The 27,764-nt window shown below is 39.4% G+C and overlaps 2 protein-coding genes across 2 annotated transcripts in view; both read right to left on the bottom strand.

The window, feature by feature from the left end:
* Positions 1 to 1,152: 1,152 nt before the first annotated feature.
* Positions 1,153 to 16,537, bottom strand: dmrta2 (DMRT-like family A2). The gene is made up of 3 exons (XM_042512138.1): positions 16,104 to 16,537; positions 3,765 to 4,245; positions 1,153 to 2,835 (listed from the first exon to the last, which is right to left on the bottom strand). The coding sequence occupies exons 2-3, from the start codon at positions 4,222 to 4,224 to the stop codon at positions 1,952 to 1,954; spliced, it is 1,344 nt and encodes a 447-aa protein (XP_042368072.1). The 5' UTR covers positions 4,225 to 4,245; positions 16,104 to 16,537; the 3' UTR covers positions 1,153 to 1,951.
* Positions 16,538 to 19,400: 2,863 nt separating this feature from the next.
* The window catches only part of faf1 (Fas (TNFRSF6) associated factor 1), an 83,737-nt gene continuing 75,373 nt past the window's right edge, over positions 19,401 to 27,764 (bottom strand). The window contains exon 19 of the mRNA XM_042480971.1: positions 19,401 to 20,467. Coding sequence (XP_042336905.1) covers positions 20,384 to 20,467 — 84 coding nt within the window. The 3' untranslated portion in view covers positions 19,401 to 20,383. The remainder of the gene's footprint in view (positions 20,468 to 27,764) is intronic.

Below are 27,764 nucleotides of genomic sequence, written 5' to 3'. Positions count from 1 at the left end.
TGCGTCTGTGTTGTGGGCTCAATACATCCAGTACAACCAGCAGCAAAAACGCGACCAGTCGAACATCGCTATAAACAGAATAATGTTATTTCAGTTTTAATGGAGGGAGAATTCATACTGGATTTGTAGATTTACAAGAAAAATAAGCTGTGGTCGCTTTCCTACCATCACCTTGCACGGCCCATATATTTCCTTATGATACATGGATGTGGACGTTTTTACATTTTGGATTTGATAATGTGGAAATAGCTAAATAAAACAGTTAAACCCTCTTAGGAAAAATCAGCCTAACTTTGAATTCCTTTACCTGTTTAATTATCTCAAACTGAAATGAATGAGCTTAAACTTTACACCTTTTTTGTTCCTGGGTTGTCATTGTGGTAGCTTGGCAATTTATTCGATTTGCATAATCAGCTTCTTCATGGATAAGATAGTTTATCTAAATTAGTAACGAAGATTTATCTAATAATCGGATTTAATTTAAATAGATAAATAAAAAGGATGTACAAATTACAAATTCAAAGGGCCTTCGGGTGGCCACCCGGCTGCTTATAAAAGTATTAAAAACTTCTGTTAAAAGGGGTTATTTATTTATTTGTTTGTTTGTTTGTTTATTCAATCTATTTGATTAAATGTTTTAATGCCAAAAGAAACGCAGTCAATTAAAACTTGAGCTATGTAATATCTCGCTTCCGTGTGCTGATGATACAAAAACCTCAAAATGCATCTGTAAATTTTATGTTTTTCTACTTCACTCTGATTCTGTAGAATAGACAAATAATACTGCAGCAATTCATGTGCATTTTTGTAACTATCTATCTATTTATCTATCTATCTATCTATCTACCCATGTATCCTTATTATTGCCTGATTTTATTACCTGAAACGCTCATTTCCTGCAGTAGGCTTTTGTGGATTTGCTGTCCAAAGAGATTTACACACCACAGGCCAAAATATCTAACTCATTTGAAAGGTTTTCAGTTTGTGCGAGTTGAATTTTTGATGCTCTCTTCACAAAATAAAATGTGTTGCATGTGGATGGTTTTGTCTTCAGTTAGTCTCAACACAAAATAATTATACTCTCCCCAATTTCTTTAAAATAACATTTATTTCCAGCATATTCACACAATGTGACAGCACAGCGTGTAACATTTTGAAGATGAATTGACTTGATCCAGCACGTTGTCACAAAAATATCTGAGCTGACTAACGGATAAATGAAAGGTCAAATATAGCATAGCGTTTCATATTACCAAATGCGATATATAATACAGGCAGTTGGAAATGAACTAAACAAAGAGGTGAGATAAGTGAAATCATACATAAGAGGAAAAAAGGGGGATGGCATTTATACATCATTAGTTCAACTTGTACATCAGGAGATAGGGTTAACATCCGTAATCTACATGTTATAATAACTTAATTTAGCCTCATTTAATATTCCATGTTTGGGTGAGAAAGAAATGCATATTTCAGAGTTGATTTGAGCATCATATGCACTTTAGTTTCACCAACCAGCTGAAAATGTGATGGGCTAAGAAGTCATAACTGATAAATCATTTCTTCGCTCTTTTATTTAAAATCCTGCAGAAATGACATAAAATTCAGCAATAAACGCTCGTTTTTTGCAGCTGTTTTTACTATCTCATTATGACTTATTTTTGGAATGTATAAATATCTTCTTTTTTCAGCTTTGTTATTTTATTGATCCTGTCCATACGTGGGGAATGTCATCCAAACGTTCTTAGTCAAACATATAAAATCATTTTTGAAAATTACACTTAAGTGAGTTTAGTTTTTTTTCCCCTCTCAGACCATTTGACTACAAGCCAGATAATCCTATTATATACAGCAGCCTGCAGCCAAAACACATCACAGATTTTCGCCAGAACATTCAACACTTGTGGCTACAAATACAACGCAATGTGTCTCTGCGCTCAGTCCACCGGCCTCACTGTTTCTCCGGCGTGTTGTTGACCAGAGGCCCGTACAGGCCGCTGGCATAGCCCTGCTCCTTGTGTAACATCGTCCTGTCCCTTATCAGGTCGCTAAAGGCGTAGTCCATCGGAGGTCTGAAGCCCAGGGTGGGCATCAGCCCGGTGGTGGAGTAGGGCGTCATGAAAGCCAGTCCCCGGCTGTGCGCAGAGTAGGCCAGGCGCAGCGGGTTCAGTCCCAGGTGGGTGCCCAGAGGATAGGTGCTGGGGTCGGCGCCAAAGTGCGGGGAGTTTGGCTGCAGAGGAGAAAACGCAGAGCGGTTGCTGAGCGTCATGGCGCCGGGTAACATGGGCCTCGTCGGGGCGGTGGTGGATGCGGAAGACGGCGGAGGCTGCTGCGCGCTCTGGAGCACCCTCTCTGCCGTCCACGTCTCATCCGTCCCGGTCTTGTTGGGGCCCTGAGCGCCGCTGTTGTTGAGGATCTGCTCGATGGCCTGCACCACATCTTTGCCGCAGCCCTGCAGGACGAGCTCCAGGACGCTGCGCTTGTGGCTCGGGAACACTCGGGTCAGGATGTCGATGGCGTTCATGTGGCGGGAGGCCGCGGAGGACGGGGAGGGCTCCTGCTCGTCTTTGTCGGTCTCAGAACCGGAGTCAGAGCCGATGGAGCTGACGGAGCCGGGAGTTTCTCCTCCGTCTTTTAGAGGCTTGGACACCGGTGAGTTGATGAAGGACTCGCTGTCTCCGTTCTCTGAACCCGAGCCTCCGTGCCGTCCGTCTGGGGAGGAGATGCCCGGGGCCGAGTCACTCTCGGTGGAGGCCGGTTTCACAGTCTGCTGCGGGGTGGCGGAGCCGGACAGCTGGCTCTTTGGAAACAGGTCATACTTCTGGATGCTCGAATCTGTTTATCAGAACATAGCCGTGTGTAAGATTTTTATGCCAAATATGCCAACATAGTAGCCTATAAATGTTTTTAGGCTGAATGTCCAGTAGCCTAAATCAATCAGCAACAGAGGTGTGGAATTTCAAACTACATCACAAAGGCCTTTAAAGAGGCAGCAGCTATAAGACGTCTATACTAACCCTCAGAAAATATTAGGAGGAGGCAATGATTGACAAGACATGGTACAAAACTTAGCAAGAAATTAATTTAAAAATAAAACAAACAGGAAAATGTCCTGAAAATAGAAAAAAAATCCATATAAAGCATAAAAACAAACAAGAAAAGTATATACATTTAAAAATTAAATAACATAAACATACATACACACATATATACACACACACACATATATATATATATACATTCCTCTAACATAATTTATAGGCTACACTTTTCCTCTCACCTTTTGCTAATTTGTTTTGCCAAGTTGCTCACTGCCATCTCAACGTTGCCACATGTTTTCGTTCCCTTTCATGTTTTCAAAAAGAAATCAAACCTATCTGCTCGGGTTTAAACGGGTTGAATAGCTTGTGCAAACTGTTTGAACGCATTAGGAAACAGGTTCAAAGGGTTAAACATTTACCCCCAAACTGCAAAAGTGGCAACGTAAAATACCTGATAAATTAAAACAACATAATATTAATATTAAATAAATTAATAAGCAAAAACAAACCATGATTCTAGTCACTGAGTCTCCTAGCAAAGCTCGCCAAACAGGCCATAATAGCATGGACAGAAAAATCATATTCAGGCCTATTTATTGAGATCTGATTTAATCTTGATTTTAGAACTCAAGTCTGCCAGATTTTAGACTTCTCTATCTGCTCTAATAAAATAAATAATTACACTTCTTATTCTTTATATGACTGATCATCAGCTCCACTCACCTGAGTTACTCTCGCTGTTGACAGAGGTGAACACCTCGTAGTTTGGCCGCGGTGGGATGATGCCGTTAGCCGCAGCCAGCGCGAGTCCCTCCGCCGTGCCGTACAGCAGCTGCAGCTCTCGCGCTTCGTTCTCCTCCTGCGCCTGCTGCCGCCGCAGAGCCACCTGCGCCGCCATCACCCGCTGCCTCTCTGCGATCAGGGTGCATTTGGCGCACATACAGTCCTTCCAGCGGCAGTAGCGTTTGTGGCCCTTGAGCGCGGACACCACGCCGTGGTTCCTGCAGCGGGCACACTTCGGGGTGCGAGGGTACTTGTCGGCGGCGCGCAGGAGGAGCGGAGGGCCGCGCAGGAGGTTGCTGGCCATGGACACCGGGATGGAGGCTGCCGCGGCCGCTGCTGCCGCTCCGGGGTGGACTTGAGAGGCAGAGGAGACTGTGGGGAGCTCCGGTCTCAGATCCATGCCCGCGTTGATGTTACTGAACTATAAACACGAAAAATGCGTTTTTTTTCTGACTTATCTGATTTGGTTTAACGAGTATTGAGCCGCTCACATCTGCTCAGCGGTGCTAAACATCTCTGGGCAACAGGTGAAGGCAACGGTGTCTGTCTACTGATGAGATTATCGTGCAAAACTCTATGATCGAAACTCTAACGTTAACTGTTCAACGAATGTACAGAAAAACCACAAATGCGAAGATAGTGTCGAGTTTAAATCCGAAAAGAGCAGGAGCGCAGAGGAGCGATCATTCCTCCCCGAGAGAAAGTTCAAACTGTCCAGGAGGAGCCGAGGTTGTTACTCGCCGCAGCCTGAGACACTAACTTCCTCCAGAGATTGTCAGTGGATACAGATCCCTCTCTCCCCTCTCTATTGTTGCTCCTACGTTTTCATTAGACAAATTTGACAACAATGTGGCGTCTGTCATTGGCCAAAGGGGGAAGGAGCAATCTGATTGGCTTGCTTCTTTTTTCAACTGTGTCCACCTGAGCTCTTATTCCAAATATCAAGTGTTAAGAATCTGAAGGGAGTTCCCGGAAAGCTAAAATCGATGCAGTGTATTTTAAAAAAAGATTTTTTTTAAATAGATTTAAAACAATAGCCTGTGTTATACCATTTATTCAGTTTTATCATGGAGCGAGATGCTTCCAAACAGGACACTAAAAGATCAAATAACAGCCCTAAATGAAGGAAAATGTTCATCCCTTCCAAGAACTTTCTTTATATTTCTCAAGAAATATTCTGTATCATTTGGCGACATGCATGTTGGGGTGTGAAGTCTCCATTCTGGCGTCTAGGTGTGTTCAGGCTGCTAATTATAGCCTAGTTTATATTTCCCCAAAATAAAGATGATGCTGACTGTAATCTCGTCAACCGGGAAGGTAAGTATCATTTATTTTATTGGTACAAGAGGAGGCGGAAAATGATTTGTCAGAAAAAGAGTCGATATTTGCAGTTATTGACTGCAGAGAGTGAAGCCATCGATGATGCTGAACGGTAAACGTGCTCGGTTCACTCGCTTCAGGAAAACGACGGAGGGTTTAACCCTGTCCAAATTATAATGTGGTCTCGTGTTAGCTTCAAAACATCGAACGAAATCTGTTTTAATTATACTTACATTTTCATTGATAACAGTTTAAACATTTAATTCATGAAGTCTGTTGAGGCAAAAAGAAAAAAAAAGCGTAGTGACACAGTAGTAGTAATACAATTTTACTTTTCGTTAATTAACTATTATTATATCCTACATCCTAAATATTATTTTTTTATGTATTAGGCCTATACATTGTTTAGAAATACTTTTTTAAAATACATCTCTTAAATTAAAAATTAAATGATTTTTGTTGAATGGAGTCTTGGATTAAATGGGCATGCAAAACCACAAGTTTCCTGTGTTTTTATTTCTTTTCCTTTTTTTCAAATTTGATAGTATCTTACATTAAACTGATCCATATTAACGATTTTTCGCTTTTACGCCTTTCAAGAACGCTTTGAAAAAAAGTTGCTCATTTTTCGATTATCCATCCCATCAGTCTGACACGCCGTGCCGCACAAGAAGACAATGTTTGTTAGTTGTTGTTGTTGTTGTTTTTTTTTATATATAACAAATTAGTTGGCTCTATTTTGGCGCACGATTGTGCACGTTTAATCATTTTAATCTTTACAGTAATATATTTTTAAAATCACGTTTTAATTGTATAACTATTATTATTATTTTTTAAAGCATATACAGATTATTCCAATTTGTTTTTTATTGTACAGTAAATATATGTAGGCCATATTTATTCTCATCCTAACTTTTATAATTATTTAATCTCAGCTAAACATTAAGCTTACGTTTTATAGCCTATACAGATTGAAAAAAAAAATAGGAGTGGGAATACGTTATATTATCTTTTGCATTATTATAATTGTTACTGTTGTTACAATTATTATTATTAACGAAAATAGTCTAATCAAAGTCTAATAAAAATCGAATTAAGTTAACTTTTCTCTTGCCGTCTAAAGGTTAGAATTAATTGCACTATAGGGATTTTATACAGGCTGTTGTTCACTTATTGTTATTTTTTAAACAAATTATCAGCAAATGAAATAAAAGGATTTGCCCATCATTTCCTCTGTCTTATCATTAAATTCTGCTGAATTAGTGTTTTGCCGCGGGGTGTCTCGTCCTCCCATCGCCTCCTATTAAGTGACTAACGATAATACTGTAATGCTTCCGGAGATTTAAGAAGTCCGCGACGCGCACAGCTATAAAAGGGCAACTCGCGCAAACCACCTGCTTCCTCACCTGTTCACTCAGGAGATAATTCATGCACGTATTTGAATTGAGATTAAAAAGTTATAGATGTTGTTGTTTTTTTTAAATCAACAATTGTAAGTCCCTTGGAGGACGATAACAACAGTCTTAGTGAGGAGGAACAACAACTTGAGAGCTGATGAAGAAAGAAATGGCTGCTCGGTGTGCAGCAGTGAGTCAGTGCGCGCAGCCCTGCCTCTCTCCCCTCCCAGGCTCATTGTTTACTTTCTGAATCACTGTAAGCAAATGCCATCTGTTTCCCTCGCCGCTGTCATCTGCACCTTAATTACCTAGCCAACAGGCTAATAGAGACGATATTAAAACTACATCTTTTTGACATTCAAAGTAATTATCTGTATGGGCGACGATCTCACTCGGATGAAAATTGCCCGTCCTGCGTGGTAAAGTGATAGTTGCAAACTGCAGAGAAGGCCCGGCGCTCAGTGGAGAGATTACAGGCGTCTGCTCTCACCTCAGGATGAATGATTGAAAAATAAAACAGCCTGTCCTTCTCATCATTAGTGTGGCTGCTCAGCACGTAAAGGCCGAGACAAAACAAAAAAAGAACAGTTAAAGACAAGTGACTGGAAGTACTTGCAGGGGCCAATTTACCAGCTCTTATCATCAGCTTCCAAGTGACAGAAGTGGATTTTAACTGATAATTACTTGGACTTAAAAGGCGTTTATTGCGCTAGCCTATATGGCTATATGTCCACAGAGAGCCACCGTGTTTAATATTATTACAAGTTAATAAGTCAGAAAGGTGTGCACTTAAATTAACAACAGTTCCGAATAAACTGATTTCATTCTACACTGTAAAATCTGAAAAAGTTGATTTTCCTTAAAAAAAAAAAAAAAATCTAGGAAACTGAAAATCTGAAGTAAATATCACTAGGCCTATAATTTTTTTAATTTATGTTTACTTTACATACAATCGTTAACTATAATACAAAATTTAGTTACATTTACCTAACATTGTGACACTGTTGCGACTTAAAAATGACAAGTTTAACTAAATCAATCTTTCTAAGTTTTTGTGACATCGGTAAACCAAGTTTACTGAGCTATATATCTGTATTCTGCTGCTGCAACACAGTCAGTCATAATTATTATATTATTAATATTTTGTTAAACACGTTAACAAAAAAGAACTGGCAGATCTTCTGCCTTTATCACTGGCAAAATCGTCTTCGTCATGTACATTTTAAGTCAGACTAACTTGGTTTACTGAAGTTGCTAATACTTAAAAAGAACAAGGTAATTCCACTTGTCATTTTGAAGTAGCAACTACTTAAAAAATAAAGTAAATTAAGTAAATATAGCGAAATTTCGAATAGCGAAAGTTAACTTACCACTCTTTGGATATAAAGTAAACATAAAATAAGATTTGTAGTTATATTTGCTTTTCTTTTTCAAAGCAATCGGTTTCCAAGATAATTTAACTTAAAATCAACATATCAGATTTTACAGTGCAGGCGTGCAAACTTTGCTGCTTCACGGTTATATTTTGAGCCTAACGGAAAGTTCACTTTAAAAAAAATATGCATTATGATAGGGATTACGCTCACTATTATTCCCCTGGCCCAATTAAAAATGCCCCCCGCGCAATTAAAAGTGACTGTGAGCACTTAGAAAATCCAACATTCTTTTAACCACTTCATTAGGCCTATGCATCAAAAAAACCTCGCAATGCTTTCATTTCTTTAAGGAAGGCTACAGACGAGTGGGTTTTTAACACCCTTTTAAGATCACAACAAAGGCCATGCTTGACCCAACATATGTAGCAGCATGTTTCCGCTGCCCCTGCACCCCGGTGCGGCTTTCTAGCGGCCTCTCCCACTGCCGCTGCCCCGCCTGCAGCCCGGCTGGGCCCGGATCCCCTCCCGCGCTCTCCCGCTGCAGCAGCCGGCTCCGGCACACAGAGGCAGAGGTTAGAGTAGCAGTTAGACAAGGGGCCGCGGAGAAAAGAAACGCACGGGGTTTTTCACTGAAGTATTTACACGCTTGACAGGCACACCGAGTAGGCCCAGGCTTATAGACAAGAAGCTGTTAACCTGCCACTTCACACCAGCTCCACTGCGCAGGGGAATGGATCAAGCTAAATGCATTCCTTTAAGGGCTGCAGAGTCAGCGGACACACGGATGGGGGAGTTTATAGCCTGCTTTCCCTCTGACTTACAACAGTAACATCAATTAAAGCTTTCCTAAAGTTCATTTGTAATCATATTAGGCGATGATTACCTTAATGTGCCACAGTGTGCTGTTATTATTTTTCCACCACAGAATCCAATAATTGCACATGAGGTCTGCAGGAAGTCATTATCAACATTTAAACTAATTGTGCATCATGACAAGGCCCTTTTACTTGAGAATAAGTAATACCAGTATTCAAAATGTAAAATAAATAGATAATAGTAATGCAAGGTGAAAAATAAAAGAAAATACATGAAATAAAAATTATATATATATATAATAAAAGAAAATACACAAAACAAAAATTATATATATAAATAGATATATATATCTATATATATATATATATATATATATATATATATATATATATATATATATATATATATATATATATAGGGTCATGCATTTTTCCCAAGCATTCAAGTTCAAGGAAAAGCATCTGTAGCTTCGGGGAGGGTCATGATAAAAACCCTTAGTCATGCCCCAACTAACTCTTACTCTGATAAATAAAGTACAGTCCCTAATACCATAACGTATTCCAAATGTAGGTAAAATCACAAAAGTAGTGCCTGCAAAAATATCCAAAGAGTACACATTATGCAAAACGAATCACTATAGGAGTACATTATTATGTATGATGATGTATGATTATTTATGAGAGGGGAGGGGATTGTGCAAAACATGGGAGGCACATAAAACAATATTTTAAGCACTGAGGAGGGAGTTATCTTTTTAGATTTGGCCTTGGGAAATGGCATTCAGCTTTAAATGGTCATATTTTGCTGACATTTTATACATGCGTAGAACTCCGAAACCTACGAATGGGTTTGAAATGCATGTTTCTTAAAAATCTCCAAAATCACACCATTTATCACAGCCAGAAACTGTCAAAAATGGTTATTTGTGGTGCGGGGGGGAGGGCATATATTTTCCAAAGTCACTCAGGGAGACTCATGGAAAAACGTTTGTGGCTTCAGGAGGCTCATGATATATTAAAAAAAGAAAAAGAAAAAGTTACACCCCAACTACCCCCTACACTGATATATAAATCACAGTACCTAATACCAGAAAGTATTAAAACTTTGATAATCCAAACATGAGTGGACATTATGCATTACAATCGCCTCTGTGAATATGAGTGCAGTATTTATTAAGGTGGAGCAAATTTTCACTACTATACCTCTTGGCTAGTTTGATTTAACCAACACCATATAGGTGGTGGGGGATTTGGGGTCCACGACTAGGAAATTTTAAGTGTCAAAGACTTTGTGAATATTTGCCTTTTTCTGCATTTTTCTGCATGTATTTATGGCAGTTTCTTTAATTTTAGCACATTAAAGTTCACTGGCTGCTACAAACCTTACTTTTGTTTTTATTTTGCAGGAGGTGATATACATCCATACGTGCCCCCTGTGTCCCCCTGAAATCTACGCTTTGTCACTCAGTAACAGTCCAACATGTTATATAAAAGTCAACTATGTAACTAATAGAGTAAAAAGGGAGCACTGCATGTAAATACTAAGTAGAAGGATGTGCACTTGACTACAATATTTGAGTAACTGTACTTAGCACCACTAGAGAATAAACTCCAAAGATTCTGTAAAGTGGGATTGCTCTCAGCCTGCAGTCCAGCCTTGCACAAGTCAAAAAGACAAACAGCCATGCAGGCTAAATTACAGCAGGATTGACCGGGTAATAAGGCCATGTGCTGCAAACACTTGAGCTGAAGAGGCAGAGAGAGGTCTCTCAAGCATCACTCTTCAGCCGCTAGAATAACACTTATTTGTAAATGGGGGATAACCCTGCCATGGCGTATGAATATTTCAAAGATTTGAAGGGTCCCTCTCTGCCAAAGCTGTTGGCCAGCACTCAGGCAATCTCTCTCCCTCTCTTTCTCACTGACACTGACACTGACACACACACACACACACACACACACACACACACACACACACACACACACACACAGAGAGAGAGAGAGAGAGAGAGAGAGAGAGAGAGAGAGAGGGAGAGAGAAAATACCGTTTTTGTGCCCCCGAGGTAGGTTTGGCAGGGATTATCTTTGTTTAATGAATGGGCTACAAGTGTTCATCAACACACGGCGAGATTATTGGGCTCTCTCGCTCTCCCTTCTGCAAGCCCTATAGTGGCATATAACTCCAGTGTGAGTGTGTTTGCGTGTCTATGTGTGTGTGAGAAAGAGAAAAAAAAAAAGACAGAGACAGACCTACACACTGCAGCCAATTAAAATGCACTCTCCCCTGCTCTATCCCTCCACATCTGCCTCCTTTTCTCCACCAACGAATGGCGCAGAAAAGAAGGAAGCTCATGAATAGGCGCTCATTGAGATCACAGATGGAGTATGGCTTTCTTTTTGCTAGAAATTTGAGAAACACCATTGTCCCCAATCAAAACTCAATGTGTTCGCCTACAATGGTGCCGGCTTTGAGCTCCGCCGCTTCAATTGGCCTTGTTTTTGAAACTTGAAGTGTTCAGCACAAAGACTTGGCCCTCCTAGATGTCACCACCGCTTCGCTCCTGTGTGTGTGTGTGTGTGTGTGTGTGTGTGTGTGTGTGTGTGTGTGTGTGTATGTGACTATGTGCGCTTAGAAAAAAAAAAAGAAAAAACACAATTAATATGAAGCTGTAATTACTCCCCTTCACGCCACTGCACCCATTCAGGACCCCACTGGCCCATTTATTGCTTTATCCCATGCGGCTGATAATCCGAATACCACAGGTTTTTATAAAACCTCTGCAGCGTTAAGGAGACGGACCTGGAGGTGCGCGTGAGGAACATAGTACTATAAATGAACTGAGCAACAAGCCGTCTGAGGCCGCGAGGGCTGCAGTGATTACACTTTTATAGAGAAGTTAACAATTTAATAAATACATTAAGAACGATTTTTTTAGTCATATTTATTTAGGTCAATTTGTAGTTCCGCACTTTAATAGCGCATTCATATTTAGTGATAGGCCAAACGAATCACAGCTGTGTGTGCGCATTTAAGTGATTTGTTTTTACCAACCTTGTGGATCAATCAAGCTGATATCAGTACTGTATCAATTTACATTAAACCACAAACAAATATTAATAAAATCAGTATTCGCTTTTCTTTGCAATTGTGAAAAATTGAAATAAAATTATTTTGATTCTTTTGTTTTATTATTTGAACATGTTTCTTTATATAAATTTAAATGAGCTTTTTCATTTTATTAATGATTGCTGTTTTTTTTTTTTAAATTTCTCATCTGAAACAATTAGTGAGATCAGGTGTCACAGCGGAGACGCAATTTCTCCCCTTCAGCGCCCCCTGGTGCAGTCCGCGTAAGTACAATCAGCATTATCAAAAAATGCGTCATGGGGAGAGAAAAAAGGCAGATTTTCGTAGTGGAATGCAATGAACTGACAGAATAACAGTAACGCCTCTATCGGTGTGTGTGTGTACACACACATATATATATATATATATATATATATACTTTCACTTTCTTCATCTGAGGAATATAATATTTCCTTTAGCATCACATATGAACAACTGATTGCCAGATGGCTTTAAATACAAAATTAATTACTGAATAACGCGATGTGATATCGCACCCTAAAAATAGGCTCAGCAAAGCCTATGATCTCGGGTTTTTTTCCTCTATTGCACATTGGAATTCTTAAAATAATATATAAATAAAATGCATGGAAAGAAGGAGAGCACTTTTCACAGCAAAAACATAAAACAAAGAAAGCATAATACCTAATCTTAAACGCGACTATTTAAGATTACCTCAAATACAAAAACGAACTAAACCAAAAATATATGAAATTATTGATCAGTGTCGTAGTTTTCATATTGGTAGAAAAAAATCATTAGGAGATCTTTAGGTATAATTAGCTTTAAATGTGATTTCCGTTGAAGAATAAACATTAGATTGGCTTCGCATGGCTTATTTATTTATGTTTAGTTTTCATGTCTGTTTGTTTTTTGAAAACAGCACGAGGGAGAATCCACAGGTCGGCTGCACGGCCAATAAATGCTCATAGTACTTCAGTTAAGGGCTGCACGCGCCTCTCATTAAAATGTTAACCCAATAAAACTGCACTGACCTCCACAACTCACGTCAGACAGCACAGAGACACAAGGTCTGGCTGCTCAAACTTACTGTGTTATTTTTTCCCATTATAGAAGCAGAAAAAGCTTTAACAATTGCAATAGTCAAAGTAATTACAACAGGAGGTATAATTACATCAATTTACGTTCATTAGCTTTTTTTCTGCTATTATTTGTTTGATTGATTGATTAAATTAGGCCTGTATTTTCAAAGTTTCAAATAGACTGGCCACCATGGAGTAAAATACATTTAATTTGGCATTGTTTGTCAGAGTTATATGGAAATAAGAGTAAAAGCTAAAAGTGCTTCTAAGAATTTAGACCTATTTACAGCCACATGTAAATGAAAAATCACACATGGCTGCAAGGAAAATGTGTTTTGTTTTTCCAAGATAAAAACCAAAGTCTTTCCATGTCTATTGTATCATTAACAAACAGCACTGTGAACAGGGAGAGACAGAGAGAGATGACCCTCCTTTTGTGCCCACCCAACAGTTTAAGCTGCATAGATTCTGTTTCTTTGGGCAGGGCCGGCGTCTCTGAGAAAGTAAACTTGGGGTGACCCTCCAGGTTAGGCCAGTCTGGGATACGAGCGGAGATCCTGTGATTCAAGGAGCCGCCGTGCTCTGAGATCTCAGTGGGTCCCACATCAAAAGGAGGGAGGAGAGATCACTTGTGTCAGGAATTTTGTTCCCTCGCCAGTGGGCTGCATTCTTGACCCCGGCGGAGCTGGTTAAACATCATGGACGCTTTCCTCTTTTGTCGCCGGGGAATCAAGACAGCAACCTGATGTTGCCACCACTGAATCTGCGGCAGGGGAGCCGGCAGAGTAAGCTCATTACCACACAGACACTTTCTCATCCCCCTGTGTCACGTTTAAGGGGTGCTGCTCAGAAGGCTCTGATTAAGACATCCAGCCAAAAGTTGACTAATATGTCTAAAAAAAGAAAGAAAAAAAAAAACACTGATGCCTTTTCCTTCATAAAAAATACATTCTAGGTTTAAGTAAAAATTTTAAAACCTGACTTTTTGTAAATAAGTATTAGAAACAAATTAATGTAACCAGTAGCCCCCTCCAACTGTCTGTTTTCTACGTTTTGATTCAATTTCTTTGTTTAGACAACACATCTATTTGATTATTTATCAATTAGTTTTAAATTCTTATTTTATTTAATTCTTGTTTATTTAATGTATTATTATTTCACTTATTTGTTTTATTTAATTATTTTTAACTGTTTTTATTTTCCTGATTTTTTTTTAATTTGATTTCATTTTATTTGCACTTCATTTCTGAAAGGTCTTCATGTTCAGCTGGTTGTGGACTTGCATCACACTTCCATCTCAATATTTAGAATGCATGCATTTGTCCCCCCAAAAGATAAAAATATGAAAGTAGCAGAGGAATTTTGTTTTGATGAGACATTTACACTATTAACTGATGCAGAAAAGGAACAAATTGGTGCACAAAAAAAGATTTCTAGCAAAGGACACAACGTTGAAAGAAAACCTATGCCACTGCATTAAGAGGAGAGTCCATGGCATTAACAAATTATTTTACTCTCAGAAGGACCCTGACTGTGTCATTTTCAGTGAATTGTTTACTTGAAAAAGTGCTTCACTGCTGCCACCCAAAAACTGACGTCTCTTCCTCTGTTGTGTGAAGGGAAATTACAAATATTAAATGTTTGAGTTAATACTTCTGTGCTGTATTCAATCTTTGAATTGCAAAAGCGAAAAGTGCTAATTTATCAAATATGTCTACAAAACCCTGTTACACAACTGTCATACATCTCTCACTAACAGTTAAATTCCCTGATGAGTGAAACAAAAACAACTATTGACAAGTTTGGTCAGGTATGAAGAGGAATATCATTATGTCTCATTGGCGTTTCCGACCTTATCACCGTCACGAGCTGCAGCGGCACAGAGGAACATGCCTGTGCACATTACATTCAAAAAGCTGCGTGATAGAAACTGTAATCTCACACTTGAGAGGAGCTGCACTATGCAGACTGTTCCCCGAGGAAGACTCTGACTCTGACAGATGAGCAGAGGTGCACCTGTCTGTCTCCTGCATAAACGCACCGAGCTTCACGCTCACTGAGCTCCCTGCCCTGCTCTGCTGTGACCTCACCCTCGCCCCGAGCTGCACGAGCCGTACGGCCAACACACACACACACACACACGCACGCACACACGACTCTACAGCCAACTCAGTGATCTATCTGTACCCTGTAATACAAATGTCATCCACAGACATTTAACATTTGCTCTCAGAGCTTCACCAAAGTTCAGCATTTCCCTTGAACCAAACTGGGCGCCAGCTCTCACTTGTGAAATTCAAGGACTCCCCACTGACTCTCAAGGTCTTGTTTGGGAGAAATGAGGGACTCTACATTGCCGTATTTGGGGGGAAAGACAAGGTACTGATTAAAGACGTAAAGGCATGATGGTCAAATCACTTTTAAACTGAAACAGCTCAGTTATAACATAACTTAAGCCTTTTCCTCAGAATTAAAAAATTCAAGCTGGAATAGAGAAACATTCAGCCACTATCCATGTTTACATGATAGAAAAAGTATTGTGTTAGTCTGACTAAAACTGGTCTTTTAAAATACAGGTAAACAATCAGGAAATTGTACCAAGTCGACTTCTTTAAGTCAGACTAACACACCTAGATAATGCGGTTGGGGTGGATTTACTCTTTTATGTATACGCGTTAACTGGACATGACCAGGTCTAGGTGTTCTGCACATGCTCCATAGTCCTGCACCAAGTTTTCACCAGGAAGTCAAGCAGCATAAATCCGTAAAAGAAAGCCGAGAAAAACAAAGTAGAAGAAGAAGAAGGGAAGAAAACAAAACAAGACAAAGGTATCAATTGTGAGTCCTGGAGGAAAAACCATTCATGACGAAATATACAGTGACAAAAAGTTATCTATGTTTTCATCGTTCGACATGCAACCCGTTTGCCGCTTGCCGCTTGCTAACTTGTTTGGTATGTGACGTAATAGGTCGACTGGAAGAAGGTCCAATAGCAACTACCTGAAAGGCATAATGACACCTACTCCTGCGAAGTCCAACATACATCCGTCAACAGATCGATTCTCCCTCAGTGCTTGTTTACTTGGACAAGGACAGCAGTCCAATTAAATTACCTAATCGAGTTATAAGCGTAGCTTGACTTAACTGTGCATGTAAAAGTATTCTCTGCAAGATCACTGAGGGATATCTGAACCACATTACCTGTTATGTCTTCTTGATGCCGTTGAAGTGAACACTGCATCATCCTTCCATCTTTTCTACAGCCAGCCAGAGTCAAGGCCACGTCTATGGCTCCCCAGGGCGGTCTCCGAAAAGGCTGCAAAATTTGCCACAATACATGGAATTTATGGATGAGTCAATGCCAAAGATCTTTAATTTTAATTTTAAAAATAAAAATCTACATTTTGCTTACTTGTGTACATTGACTGAAGTATTTTCAAGGCTTTGTTCTCAAGTTTTAAGGTCTTTTCAAGGCTTTTTCGAGGCATGGAAAACCTAAATTTTTACCTAAGTCTTTGGTTTATATGGCCAAATGTTTTTCTACTGTTAATTCCACTTTGCAAATAGTTGAAAATCAAGATATTATATCACAAATCTTTTGCCATAGCTTGTTTCACAATAATGCTTAAGCTAAATATGTTTGAATTAATAGAGGAAGAGAGACAGAAAGCCGTAAGAATTTGTCCTGCAGTGTTTCTGTCTCACCCTCTCTGTCAGCGCCTCAAGCAAAGTCTCTTGTCTGGTCAAACCCTGGGAAGTGCGGCTGGCTGAGCACATCAGGACGACTCATTCCTCGCGTGAGAAACAAGACGAACACAAACTCACGCTCACAGTCGAGGAGGATGCTTGTGCGATATACTCACTGTGTGTATTACGCAAGTAGTACCAGTATTTTTAGAGTATAACTTGCACTTCCAAAGAGAACTACATGGTTGATAATGACCTTACAAAACATTTTAAGACTCCTATTTTCCAACAATAAACACCACAGAGTTTGATGGCAGTATTCACACAGAGGTTCATGAGATAATTGTCTATTTTACCCACAAGGATTAAGGTGAAGCTCACACAACTCCCATTTGAAACAAGACGAACTCAAAACAGCTTGAACAGACTTGGTTTCCTCTCCTCATTAGTCTAGATTCATCTAAGCTGGTTCACAAAGATTAAACTACTCGGAGACCAAACAGGGTCTTACAGTGTTCCCCAAAAGGGACAAAGTTCAGTTGTAGTCAAGTAAAGTATTTTCTTGAAGAAGTCAGAGTTCACAACCAATTACGTCTGACTCTGACATGTGTAAGAGATTAAAACTGATGTGGAAGAGGCAGGTGCTGAATTTCACTGTTAATAGCTGCTGTTAATGGCTACATTCAATATCAATTTAAAGACTAACATCAGCTTTGTTCAGTAGTTGTATTAATTAGAATTATTACATTTCAGCCATCTTTAATACATGTGATTAGCCCACCACAGCAGCAGAAGCAACAGATACAGTTTGTTGTGAAGCTCAGCATGATGTCTTTGATCGAGCTGGCAGTTCAGCCGGCAATATATCTTCATACAATAGCTCTATGATATTTTATGAAAAGTTAGGCACACAGTTCGAATGATACCTTAAGAATAGGTGCCTCTGCTGGTTAGGTTATTTTAAGGTAAAGAATCATGGCAAAGTGTGTCGTTATGAACATACTTAATTTAAAATAACTCAACACAAACTTTTAGTTTGACACGGGACACAAACACAGGTCTCCTGGGTCGAAGTCCTGTGTTTGTTTGACCCATCTACCACTCCAATCTTTCTCCCTCTGCTTTGTTACTCTTTATACTACATCACCTGATGCACCCATTATATGTTTGATAAAGCCTGAAGCACATGGGTCACACAATCTCAGCCTCCTGGCACACGGTTACGTGGGTTATATACAGATTGTAATGATCATTTTGGGATGATTTTTGCATTTAATGACAGGACAGCCACAGATCAACAGGAAATGTGGGAGAGGGAATGACGCGTAGCAAAGAGCTGCAGGCTGGAGTAAAACCCCAGGCCGCTGCAAAGGCCCCAACCCACATGGGATACACCAGACGAGCCAGAGGTCGCCCAATTATAGTGCATTACTTTTTGTAGGGATAAGAACAAACAGTGAATGAGAACAGCCTGATTAAAGTAGTTAATTGAATGTTTTCATTCATATGATGAATACTGAATGAAGTAAAAAGAAAAAAGTATCAAATTAAATACTCTGTTGGTATCCTCATCACTTTAAGGGTGCTAGTATTGGGACTAGTGTCATAATTTCAAAAATGATATCCAGCCCTAATATTCTTGTATTGTTTCTTTCCCCTAAAAGCAGTTTGTCTGTGATGCAAGCTCTGCTGGGGTTCTCAAACTTTGCCTTTAGCTGACAGAGGAGCCCTGCTACAGATGGAGGGCTAAGCCTGCGTGATCTCTCGTCGCTAAGGCAGGAAATTAGCTGCGGTGTGGCTGATATTACCAGGTGGCGTGTGAATGAGAATATTAAAACATTTGTTAAGAGAAGTATGTAAAAGGTCTGCCGGTGGTAACAGAGATGTGAAGATGCATATTTAATCTGTTTGAACTGAACATGGACAACCTGGGTGAGATTAGCACCGTGTTCAGGTTATTTTGTAATCAAACTTACATTAAACTGACTGCTCAGATATTAATAAGGAGATGAACATCGCTGGGAACAGTTAACATCACAATCTCTAAAAGCCTGCGTGATCCACGTCTTTTGACTCAGGTTTTGGTTTCTGGTGTCTCACCAATTTAAGGCAACCAACTCTCAAAGTCTGTAGAGGGGGATTTCTTGGCTTATCGTTTAAACTTTAGATTTGGTAATAATGTAATCTTCAAGTCAGATAACTGAGGTCTTCTGTCTGTTCCAGAGTCCAGGCTGAAGGACAGAGCTTTTGCAATCAGGGCCGTCAGGTCTGGAACGACAGTGCCCGAGGATATCAGGCTTTCTGAATCACTGTCTTTGTTAAAGTCTCGCCGAAAAACATACTTCGAAAAGCATATCCTGCTTTTATCTGAGCTGTAGGTTTTATTCCTATCTTACTGATCTTGCATCTTGGTTATTATCTTGATTTTAGTTTTGGCCTTCTTGTATTTTTATATTTTATGTCATTTTAGTTTGTTTCATTGTCGTGTTTTAAATGTGTTTCAATTTATTGTTAAGCACTTTGTAGCTGTGTTTTGAAATGTGCTATATAAATAAAGTTTATTATTATAATTCTTTTGGTGTGTTATTTTTCTTTTCTTCGCTTTGCTAAAAACTTCTATTAATTTAAGTGATTTTAAATAACAGGATCTACTCTAGATGCCCTAAAATAAAGATTTCTCAAACTTTTGCATAACTTCAGAGGTTTTAAAGAAAAACAAATCACGTTTAAATAATTTGAATTGGATAAAACTGATATGTGTATGTATATATGTGTCAGGGCTTGTTTCAACAGATTTCCGGGTGAGACGAATTGATGTTCATATTCATATATTTTATATAATGTATATCAAACTAAAACTAATACAGCATCAAACTTAAAAAGGATCAAGAAAAAAAAAAAAAAAAAAAAAAAAAAACTGAAAACTGAGCAATCCGTTGGCTTGTGGAGCAGTGGATGTTAAAACCAGGGGGAGCGGAGACAGAGGGAGGTGCTGCAGATGCTGCAGGTGTCCCGTCACGTCTCATCCCCGCGGCAGACAGCGGACGGAGGGGTGAAGGGGTGGAAGATAGGGGCAGGGGAGGGTGGGGAAGTGGAGTTTGGGAAAGTTTTGGGAGGAGATACAGGTGGAGATGAAACAGCCCAGACTTCTGCCAGGCAACATCTCTTCTTGCTGTTTATTTTATTTTTTAGCATTTTTTTGATTTCAAACACAAAAAAAACATGTTCTAAAAAAGCAGCCTTGGTGTTTTGAATGTGGAATCGAAGGGGCAGTCCATGTTTTATTTATTTATTTTCCTGTGACAAAGATTTTGTCTTCTTAGTCTCTCGAATGCTGTTATCGTACTGTTTTGTGTATTTGTGTTGTGAGAGAAAATCGTGACACAGCAGTTGGGAACGTGAAGTCGTGAACAGAGAGAGAGAGAAAGAGAGAGAGAGAAAGAGAAAGAGAGAGATGGTTGTTAGGGAGGTGAATGTTTGGCTGTGTGCTTGTGATACTGTCTTTGCTCCTCTGTGCAACACGTGTACACTGGGGATTCATGTGCCACGACCAGGCCGAGGGCAGAGAAGCTTACTTGCACTTGTGTGTCACTGGACGTGCATGCCAGTGTGTTTATGTACGTCTGTGTGTGTGTGTGTGTGTGTGTGTGTGTGTGTGTGTGTGTGTGTGTGGGTGTGTGTGGGTGTGTGTGTGTACTGTAGGCCCGGACTGGTGGGGCCCATGCTCGGTGACTAGTGTGTGTCCAGCCAGTTAATAAGTCAGTCAGTCCTCTCAGCTATCAGACGACCAGTTCCTATTCTTTAGCCTCCAGGAAGAGCGTCTCCTGCGGAAACAACTTGGCCTCCAGCAGAGTCGATCCTGGATCCAACTGGGTGATCTGAAAAGACACACAGTGGTGGGAAGCAGAAGGAATATATATTAGACCATTGCCAATCAAATGACTGCGACTAATGATTCTTTTCATGGATTTTCTCTGATTAATCAGTCAACAAATTGTCAGAACATACCTATCAAAACTTACCAGATGCCAAAGTGTCATCTTTAAATTCACTTTTAGTTCAACCAACAGTCTATAACCATCCTAAAAATTAAATTTACAGTGAAACAAAACAAAGAAAAGCAGCAAATCCTCACATTTGAGGAGACTGAACTAGCAATGTGGAACCAGCAAATGGTTTGTATTAAAAAAAGGAAAAACAATCAACAAATTTGTTGGCTTACAATTTTCTGCCAATGGACTAATCCATCAATTGACTAACTGTTTCCTCACTGCTTAATGCCTTGCATTTTTCCTCTGTTTTGGCCTTCTACACTGAACCGCTTTTTTGAAGAACAGTGAAAGAGATTTAAACCAAAGTGCTCAGCACACTGGACCAAAACACCAGTCTTAGTAAGAATAATGTTAGACAAACCTTTAGTTTACAGGACTGTGCCACACAAGCGGCTATGTTTGGAAATCTCCGGTTTCACACCAACACCATCTAAACCACTTAAAAGTCCTCGTAAGATTTACCCCTATTTGTGTGCAGGGTTCCTGCAGTTTAAAGCATAATTGAAGTGTCTTCCAACCCAGAAGCTTTTTTCCCATGTTTTTGTTTGAGTGACTAATGGGATCAACAATGAAATTGGTCCAATAGTGAGTGAGAGTGCTGCAACTAGCAGCTGTAAAATAGGCTGTAGTGTAACCACTCAGTGCATTTCAGCATCATCAATTTAGGTCCACTAAAAGTACTTTTTTTGCCATTGACAGGCTCAGATTATTATCATAAATGTCTGACCACATTATGAAAAGGATCCCTACAGAGATAGACCTTTATGTCAAACAGTAAGATCATTTTTGTTTAACCAGGAACAGCCCCAAAATGCCATTGCCAAACCCACCAGACTCCATATCAATCAACAGTAATTTAAGCATCTATAGAACCAGCACATTTTCACATCTTAATGGGTGAATTAAGGGTTTATTTTAACCAAACCAGAGTGGGTGATGGTTGTAACAGCGCACAGACGAACCTAATTATTTTTGTAAATTTTATTTTGTTTCTGTCGATTCTGAATGAAAACTTTTTTTATTATTGTTGCTAGTAATTAAATTTAAGACCAATTTTACAATAACCAAAGTTAAATACGAGCATGAACTGAAATCAGTTACTTAGGGTTAGGGACAGTTTTGCTCAAATGTTTTTCATAATGTAAAACATTACTTTTTGGGGAATCACGTGGTGTTCCTTGGTGAGTTTTCTGGGCTGTCATTGTTTTTAACTCCATTGACTTGATTCCCATCATGCAGTTTGGATATATTTTTTGTATAAAAAATACACTGAGCTTCGGTCGGGTTCAGCCATGCTGCGAAATCTAAGTAAATAGACTATTTTTGTTGCATTTGCACTTCCTCATGTTGACCAGGGTGCAACGACAGCTAGCTAGCAAACAGTTGATCCAAAATATGAGTGTTGCTGTTTTTGCTCTGCTGATCTGTGCAGTGTTAATGTGACAGACATTTGGTAAATTATAAGAAAAAAGATATTTCCAATTATTTTGAGATTTTACGATGGAACGTCAGAAAATGTGACTCATTAAAACTGCTTCTCATGTGTTTACTTTTGAAAAACTTTTGAAAATTTGATTTAAGACATTTTAATACAAATTAAGATATTATTTTTAGATTAATTAATTTAACACATTTTAACACTTTTTGAGTATCAGCGGCAACTCTGAGTGTAGACAAAGCCTCAGTCATTCTGCACTACTGTCTCTCCATATAAGCCCTGCGATCCAGCCGGGAGAACAGTGTAGCTTTACTGCTGGGTTCATTGAATGTGTGTGTGTGATTGTAAGAGAGTGTGTATTATTCTAACATCATGTTTTAAAAAAGTCTAGGCAGTAATCCGAGCTTCGCTTCCCTAAGAGGACCATCAAGTTTGTTTTTTTAAAAAGGCTCCAATCCAGAACAAACTGATGAAGGTTACAGCACAGGAGAGAAAGAGAGAGAGAGTGTGTGTGTGTGTGTGTGTGAGTGTGTGAGAGAGAGAGAGAGTAGCAGGGATTGAGAGGAAAACTGTGTGTTTTTGATGGCTAATAATGACTAATTTCAGCTGTGACAAAGGTCACACAGGAACGTAGCTGATGCTGTGGAGGAGAGAAACATTTATCTGCGTTCAGTACTCTGCATGACAGCTATTGTGTAAAAGCAGAGGAATAATGCAGTGCCACCCACAACGGAGCTGATCGAGTTAGCTGACATGAAGGGGGTCTGACCTATGTTTTTCTCTTAGCTTATGTGAGCTAATCACTGGAGGGGTTATGTTACATCGGGCCAATCTAACACCTGGGCTGAATGGGCGAGGTGGTGTGACACTGAGATGTGTCCGGGGCTTATCTGATGACTGCTGCGTCAGCCCCTCTGATTAGGGCTCCTATTCTAACCTCACAGCGGGATAATTAACTAGCTCCCTGTACCTGCTGTAGAAGGTCGGGGGGGCAAGCTCGCCTGGTAAAGGTCGACCTCACAACAAGCAGAGTGATAGCTCTGAGACAGACTATTGTAGGAAATGAAATGTGAACTCTGACCATGAACTGAACCACAACGTCCTGCAGACTATATAACAAGTTCCCTGTTAGTGCTAATAGTGTCCTAACAAACAAGCATTTTAGAAAGTATAAATCCATCTTTATACACAAATCCAATCATTTTTAGGAGGGCTACTTTTGAAATGTTAAAGATTTCTAGTTACCCTGTTAAAAATCAAGTTCTGCCATTATGTTAATTACTTAATCAATTACATTTGATTACTTTTTGATTACTTTTCTAACAAATATGTTCAAACTGAGCAACAAAGCTATAAAGTTCTAAAATGTTGAGTGCATAAGTGTTGCACCTCCTTGTCACAATGGCTTTACTAACCTACGCTGAAGAGAAATATGCCAAAAACAAGGCATTTCTGCATGGCGAAAAGATGCGAAGTAACAGAATGAATGTTATATTCTATTCTTCGTAACCCCCTTTATGATTACCAACATGTAAATTAGTAACTGTAATTAAATTACACATTTTTTCCCAGTAACTGTATCCAATTACAATTCTATGTAATGTCTTATCTAAATACATAATTCCATGACGTGTTACTACTGTGGTTACTCCTCAACACTGAACACACAAATACAAATCTAACTTGATTTTGGTCATTTTACTTTTTAACCTCTAAGTAAAGAGCTGCCACTCTTAACTATTTAAAAACTCGATGAGACATGGAATTGCTCTTTTCATATTTTTTTAGTCATAAAGTACTAGTAACTAGAAAATATGCTGATACACATCTAGATACCAACAGCCGTTGGGCTTAAATTAAGAACTGAATTTGTCATGGGGTTTTTTGCCCCCATAATAAGGTTTTCTGGGGGAGTTTTTCCTTTGTCGATGTGAGGGCTTACGGACAGAGGGATGTTGTATGCCATAAATGCCATCTGAGGCAAACTGTGATTTGTGAAATGGGCTTTATATATAAAATTGACTTGACTTTGATTTGTTACACGTAATGTTTGTTTGTTTGGTTGGTTGGTATTTTTGTTTGTATGGCTGGTTTTTTAAAATTATTTTGCACTTTTTATATTTTTAACTGTAAGAGACATCTGTGTTATTGCTGCACTAATTATCAAGTGAGGTGTATCAGATATAAGCTTGTTGGCCAATTCTGATATTTTATTTTGAAGCTGATATATGCCGATACCAGTGCCATGCTGATATTATCATGTATCCTGACTTTTTCTCGCTGACCTCCATGTCACCTGCTGTCCCCGCCCTGTCGGTAACCTCATGTTTTCTCTCTCTCCCTTTATGTCCATATTCTGAACTCACCAGAGTGAACAATAAAAGTAATATTATTGGTAAGTGGTGCTTCTTGCCATTATGTTAATGATATGAATGACTAATCATTTCTCATCTGAAAGGCAATGATTATGATTATTATATGAAGAAACATTGATTGCTGTTCTGTACCTATCCACAGCAGTCAAGCAATGGCTTCTGCTGAGCTACAGCAACACCATTCTGACAAACCACACACACTGCAGTACACCATAATACTAAAACCAGTTGTAATAATAACAATAATTGCAAATTGTTATGTTCATTTATGATCCTGATTAAATTTGCGAATGCTTATTCCGGACAGCGGTGCCTATCTTTTATTTAATCATTATATTTAGGGGGAGATATTGAACATCTGGGATATATGTCCCCCCCCAATATATATTTCATAATAACAGCCTATCAATCAACACATTTAAACTTTTGAGGGTGTTTAAGGACTTAGAGAAAAACGTAAGGAAAAAAAAGAATGCAAGTAAATTGGGGGAAGGTAAGGAAGACACATCAGCATCAGACAACCAATCTATCACCCATGGGTGTTTGGAAATGTCACACCGTGTGCACGTCGGCGGTCTTTGACTCCACGTCTTTCATCTCCTTGTCCTCATTTCAACGTGTCATTAAGACTCTTGACTTTTCAGCAGGGTCCCTGGAAGCCCAGTGTGGGCAGGGAGGGGCTGCCACATCAACCTTATGCCCCTCACCTAGTCAGCTGCCTCATAGCACAGCAGGGGAGCGAGATGAAGGAGGTAAAATGGTGTGTGTGTGTGTGTCTTTATGTGTGTGCTGCAAACATATTCCATCCCAACGGTGGGGAAAACGACCAACAGGGCTGCTGCGTTCATTTTCCCACCTCAGGAGCAGCGCGTCGCAAATGGCTGCCATGCTAATGAACCCGACAGGCTGTTATGACACCACAGCATCAGGTAGGAGTAAATGAGGCTTTGGGGTGGAGCAGGTGTGTGTGTGTGTGTAGTTGTGTGTCTGTGGTCTACATATAAGCTGTGTGTGCGTGTGCTCTTAGTAAATTCGGGATGAGAGTTTGTGCTCGTCGTGCACCAGGGAGAGACGATGGGGGGAGAGCAGCATCTGAGTCTGAAAAAGAAAGTAGGGAAACAAGATGCCACACTGACACAGGAGACGGGCGCCATCGGTGATTGTTTACATTGTTATCCAATTAACAGACCATAAGCATGGAGGCATCTGTCAACAAACAAAGCTGTTGTTTTTCCTCTGCTCTGCCTAAGCCATTTTCTCTCCTCCTGTGCCTACACAGCCATGCATACATTCATACATACATAACATACATACATAAGACAGACACAATCTCCGCTTTGCAGTTTGTTTTTAACCTTGAGTCAATATAATTTCCATCAGCCAGTTTAGATCAAACCAATCAGCTAAATTAGGGGCCGACTATTTTTAAAGATGAAATTAATTTTCAAAGATTTTCATCTCACTAAATAGCATTTGTGGAAAAAAAGGTTTTCCAGTTGTTAATTAAAAATACACAAATGAAAAGAATAAAACTGAACTGAAAAAAATGGAATTGAACAAAAGCAGAATTTAAATAGATAATACAATATCTGGAGGCTCAGCATTAAAAAGCCTAAAACTGGAACCAATTAAAAAGACAGATGGTGCTTCTCGGCAATCTTTGATATTTTGTCTTCATTTCCCTATGAAAAATTGTATGACATAAAATAATCAGCTAATATCAACCTCATGTATTTGGCATTATCAAGCAGCAGATTTCAACGGTCAAAACCACATAATTAGCACTTAACGCGAAGTTTAAAATAAATACCACAATTGTAAGTCACTTGATTCAAATGAATAAAACACACTGATAACAGGGGAGGCGACACTAAGCAACGCTCCGCCGTGAAAGAAAAGAAAGGGAAAATAAACACAGGCCCTCAAGATGTCCGTTTCCAACATAATCAAACGTGCAGCTGAAATAACGCATTTTTAATGAAGCCATTACAGGCCCTACTATGTTAATTAAAACCAAATAACTTGTCTGTTTTAAACTAGTGTTGTCAAGTGTTTATTTGACCAATTACAAAAGCAGTGGGAGATCATTATCTGCTGCCAGGAGCGTTGACAGCACGTAGCGCTGGGGCGTGAACAGAAAAGAACAGAGCCGAATACGAACTTCAAAGGGAGTAATGCACCGCACAAGCTGGACGAGGGGCAAAACTGAGGGAAAAACTGAGAATGTGGAGGAAGAGAAAAGGAGAGAGTGGGCAAAATAAAGGCATAAGAATAAATAGTTTTTGCTTAAAAATAAATGTTAAATGGGTATTTTTGAAAAGGTAGAGAAAGAAGGATTTTGGAGGGTAAGAGTGAGAGGGCATATGGAGAAGGATACAAAGGCTGGAGAGCAAAACAAAAGTATAATTAAGGAGGGAGGTAGAGAGGCAGGGATAGAAGGAAAGAGGAGGGAAAAGGGAGACAGAGGGAGGGAAAGCTGGAAGGACGAGGAGACGGAAAGGGCTAAAAGTGAGGAGGGGGTTGAGATCCTGGGGGTAAAACTCAAACTCTTTTAATACTAAAGATTTACCCTTCAAATGTTTCAAAATGTATAAAAAATGCTTTGCTATGAATCATTGATTGTGTCTGGTATAGTTTTTCCACAAAAAATTCAATTACCTTCTCAAAAATTACTCAAATCTTAATCTTTTTCCCTCCTTGAAAAATCCAGTATCTACAAATATGCAAGGGGATGACATGAAGCAAAGGGACAAGGACTGAAATCGAGCCCGGGCCGCTGCAAAGACCTGAGTCTTTATAGGGCAAACACTCAACCAGGTGAGCTAGAAGTCGCCTCCATTTCATAAATTTAACAGCTGAATGCAACACATCTGCTTCATTAAAGAGTTCATTCTCAGTATTGGAGCAGTGGAGGTTTCATGTTTCATACCGGACCACGATGGAGTTCAAAACTAGTTGTGACATAAAATCATCTCGTACGAACATGTCATTGACAGCCTTCTGGTGTCAAACTGTGCATATACATCATGCTGCTCAAACATCCAAGAAAACTAACAAAAAGCAAAACATATTTTTAAGTGAAAGAGGACTTTAAGAGATCAGGGAGATACCAGCCTGTAGACGTGGCCTAAGATAGAGCCACATTTCACATTCAGAGCTCACGCAGACTGCCATGCAGCTCCCTGAAGCTGTGGGTTTGTGTTATGTTCAGAGAGAATATTATAAGAGCAATCCTGTGGAAGCAACTTTGAGTGAAACTGCTTTTTAAATAAACCGCCGCGGCTCTTCCTGTGAATACGATTCTTTCGTG

The sequence above is a fragment of the Plectropomus leopardus genome, chromosome 3 (genome assembly GCF_008729295.1).
Source record: "Plectropomus leopardus isolate mb chromosome 3, YSFRI_Pleo_2.0, whole genome shotgun sequence".
NCBI lineage: Eukaryota > Metazoa > Chordata > Actinopteri > Perciformes > Serranidae > Plectropomus > Plectropomus leopardus.
The sequence above is the reverse complement of the archived record's forward strand: the minus strand, read 5'-3'. Positions and strand labels throughout refer to the sequence as shown.